General features: G+C 52.7%; 1 protein-coding gene across 1 annotated transcript; it reads left to right on the plus strand.

The window, feature by feature from the left end:
• Positions 1-1,187: 1,187 nt before the first annotated feature.
• On the plus strand, positions 1,188-3,575 carry LOC148034245 (tyrosinase-like). Its single transcript, XM_087679212.1, has one exon. It carries the CDS (start codon positions 1,237-1,239, stop codon positions 3,211-3,213), a length of 1,977 nt encoding a protein of 658 aa, XP_087535338.1. The 5' UTR covers positions 1,188-1,236; the 3' UTR covers positions 3,214-3,575.
• The last annotated feature ends 254 nt before the right edge of the window (positions 3,576-3,829 follow it).

Consider the following 3,829-nt stretch of genomic DNA (forward strand, 5'->3'; position numbering starts at 1 on the left):
CTTCCAGGCTACTTAAGGTGCAAGTACTTAAATTGCAATATCCACCAGAGGGAGTTAGAAACTCAAAGTCAAGGAAAAGCATAAGACCTACCCCAATGATTCACAAAGTGAAAGCAAATATGGCAATGCCAGGAGAACTCCCTAAGCTTATGTACATTGTTTAGGACCTTAGTGTAGCGAATGAGGTACAATGGACTAGCTTGCTCAAGGAATATTTAGACATTTTCATTGGGAATTACTCTAACCTTAAGGGTATACCACTGCAACTTCTCACCCACCACAAAAAGCCTCTGAAGGATAATACAAAGTATATTAAGCAGCAATCCTGACCGATGAATCCTCGATACACCCATCATGTTAGAGAAGAAATAGACGAATTATTAATTGAGCACACTAATTGAGTGTCATCGATCATTGAGGTACTAAAAAAGAATGAAAATTTTCAAGACGTAGGAATCGAGAAATCCCTTATGGAAATGAAATTAGAAATAGCTTTTAAAAAAAACTACCTCTCACAAAGTTCTTCAAGAAACTTCAAGGCTTAGAGAGGTCGACATTGTTGAATTAGTATATAGAATACAGATTAACAGATCGGAGCGGTATAGTATAAAGGAAAAGTCATCAATTCCCTCCCTATTGGATTTTGTTAATTCCTGTATAGTAAAATAAGCGCGCATGAAGTTTCCGAGTTCTAACTAGGGGACAACTAAACGTGCTTGAGCAGCATCCCCAACCCCCTAAGGACGTTCGGCAGCATGTTCGTCGGCACCGCTAATGGCACCACATTCAAGATTTTGACTTCCTTTTCCATGGTTAGGGAGCGGTAGTAAAAGGCCGTTCTAAAGGATTGCATCGGTGTAGGTGGTCAGCAGAAATGCTCGCATGTTGTGTGACGATGTGATCTGTGGCGAGTCTCGGGCTATGCTGCTGGACTCTAGTCTCTAGACACGAACTTGCAAAGGGCCCCACAATCACGTTCACATCATGGCACCATGCTGAGTGATGTGAATTGGTCATAGACAGCCTTACTCCACGTTGAACAATCGCCGCCGTGTCCCTCTCTAGACTCTCGGAGTACGTAAAGAAGACTTACGTCGACACCGACGAGACTGTAGAGAAGATGATGGATGCACGTCGTGGAGGTATATATAGATTGGAGGTGTCCCGGCGTTAAGCCATAAGCAGAGATCAAATTCAGTTTTAGGCTAAGGTCGACTGCATACATCTTCGTCACCCATGGCAGCAGCTGATCATGACAAGGAGCAAAAGCTTAATATTGCGCCTACGGCTACCCGGCTCGGGACGACTGGGGTAGATCCGCACGACAGTGAGTCGCATGCGATCGTGTACCGCTACCCCGTGGCGGACGGAGCGAAACCGCTGGCGAGAGAGAGCGTGTGGACGTTCTTCTACCCCCATATTCTGGTGGCCGGCAGCAAGCCCGCCGACCAGAGCAATAAGGTCAGGAGCCCAGAGGAGCTGGACCGCCTGAAAATGCGGCGGGACCTGTTCCTCCTGGCCTTCCAGGCTGTCCAGCAGCTCCCCTCCGACGACCGCTGGTCCTTCTACCAGATCGCGGGCATCCACGGCCTCCCCCACCAGCCCTACGACGGCGCGGGCTCCCACGTGTGGACCAAGAGCAGCACGTGGTGGGGCGGCTACTGCCAGCACGGCAGCCCCCTGTTCCCCACGTGGCACCGCCCCTACCTGCTGCTGCTGGAGCAGTCCATCATCCGCCAGGCCAAGCTCCTGGCGGAGGGCCTGTCGGATGCCCAGGAGAAGAAGGCGGCCGCCGAGATCGCCAACGACATCCGCCTCCCGTACTGGGACTGGGCCGCCCACGCCACCCGCACCTTGGGCATGCCGGACATCTTCATGTCCACGGACATCTCGCTGGCCTACCCATGGAGGTCCTTCTCGGCGAGCAGCATCCCCAACCCCCTAAGGGCGTTCGTGGTGCCGGAGGACGTCGGCAGCCCCCACACCTCCTCGGACGTGTACAACCCCCCGGCCAAGCCCTACTACGTGGTGCCCTCTGAAGGCAGCCCCTTCACCCCCAAGGGCTACCCCACCGTCCGCCACCCCGACTCCTCTTACCGAACCCAGGACGACACCCTCAACTTCACCGTTCTCAAGAACTCCAACACGGAGCTGGTGGAGGGCGTGTACGCCATGTTCCACCACAGAGACTGGCTCTCCTTCTCCAACCACTACTGGTCGGAGCTGACTGGCAAGCACGGCACCGACTACGGTCACTACTCCTCGGTGGAGCTAGTGCACGACTTCCTGCACGACACCGTCGGGGACACGGGCGGCCATATGTCGTACCCCGAGCTGGCAGGCTTCGACCCCATCTTCTTCTTCCACCACGCCAACGTCGACCGCCTCATCGCGCTCTGGCAGTACTGCTACCCTGACAGCTGGCTTAGCGCCAACACCCTGCAGACCGACCATGACGGGACCTTCACCTTCGAGCCCGACAGCGAGGCCAACGCCACCACCGACCTGACTCCCTTCCGGATCTCCACCACGGACGTCAACAAATTCATCATCTCCAACGACGTTCGCTTCATTGAGGAGCAATGTGGCTATACCTACCCAGAGATAGCGCAGGCGCGCAGCGAGTCGTGGCCCCCGACCCGCATGCTGGCGCACGTGCTCAACCTGTACAAGCCCCCGGAGTCGTACGTTTGGCGGTGGGTTCTGGTGGTGGAGGGCATCTTCAAGCGCGCCTTCAACGGGCCTTTTCGCATCAGAGTCTTCTTGGACAAGCCGGACGCCACTATCAACACGCCCCTCTGCTCGCCGCACTTTGCCGGCACCATCTATGTGTTTGCCAGGGCCAACCTCAACGACGCCCGCTGCGCCAACTGCGAGAAACGCACATACATGAAGGCAACCTTGGACCTCACCAAGACCATGGTCAGGCTGGGCATCACGACGGCCGTGGAGCTGATGGGGGGCCAGGAGGACAACGCCCCGGCGATGAATCCTTTGGATCGTCCCGGGTCCATCAAGCTCCTGTTTGTGGATCTTGCCGGGAAGAAGGAGCTGGACCGCAGTAGCATCCAGCTTGGGCCCGAAGGCGGGCTGAAGATCTCGCTCTACCTCCAGCAGGGCATCCGCGACGAGGACATCAACGAGTCGCTGGTCAACAACGTGCCCCTCGACCTGACCTCCGTCAAGGTCCTCAAGGCGTTCCCGGTTGATTAAACCGCACGACACTTCTCTGCACGTCGTACTACAGATTACAATAACAGTCGTTGCATCCATCAACGCCTACCTTATTACTAAACTATATAAGAGCTACTTTGTCGCTAGCGGATTGCCCCGCCATCCATATTATCAACACTATAGTATCTTCAGCAATGATCTACATCTCCAACGTACTCGGTTGTATGTTACGCAAGGATCTAGTGATGAGCCAAGCCCATAACAATCCAACCTCACTTTTAAAAATGAAAAAGAAAGTCTACTTGGCACTACTCATTTTCAGAATCTTAGCTCAAAAATAGCTCCAGGGAAAGATGGTATGATGTACGTAATGTTGAATATATATCTATATGTTTATGAGACTAGCATGCAGATCTCTCTCTCTCTCTCTCTCGTTTGAGTATGCGTGTCGTTGACGATCAAAAGCGAACAAAAAAAGTCAGAAAAATCAAAACAAGCTCAAGTGCAACTGCCTACAAGTATGTTTGGAAATACATTAATTCTTGGACTTCATCAAATCATCTTGAGGCACTTAATGTAATTTCACAGCAAATCCTTGTATTCATCATGAGAGCTGAGCTTCCCCTTGTGCAAATTATATTGTCTCCCGTATTCT

This window comes from Lygodium microphyllum, chromosome 6, assembly GCF_053477565.2.
Source record: "Lygodium microphyllum isolate KBCC chromosome 6, Lygodium_microphyllum_v1.1.10, whole genome shotgun sequence".
NCBI classification, from domain to species: domain Eukaryota; kingdom Viridiplantae; phylum Streptophyta; class Polypodiopsida; order Schizaeales; family Lygodiaceae; genus Lygodium; species Lygodium microphyllum.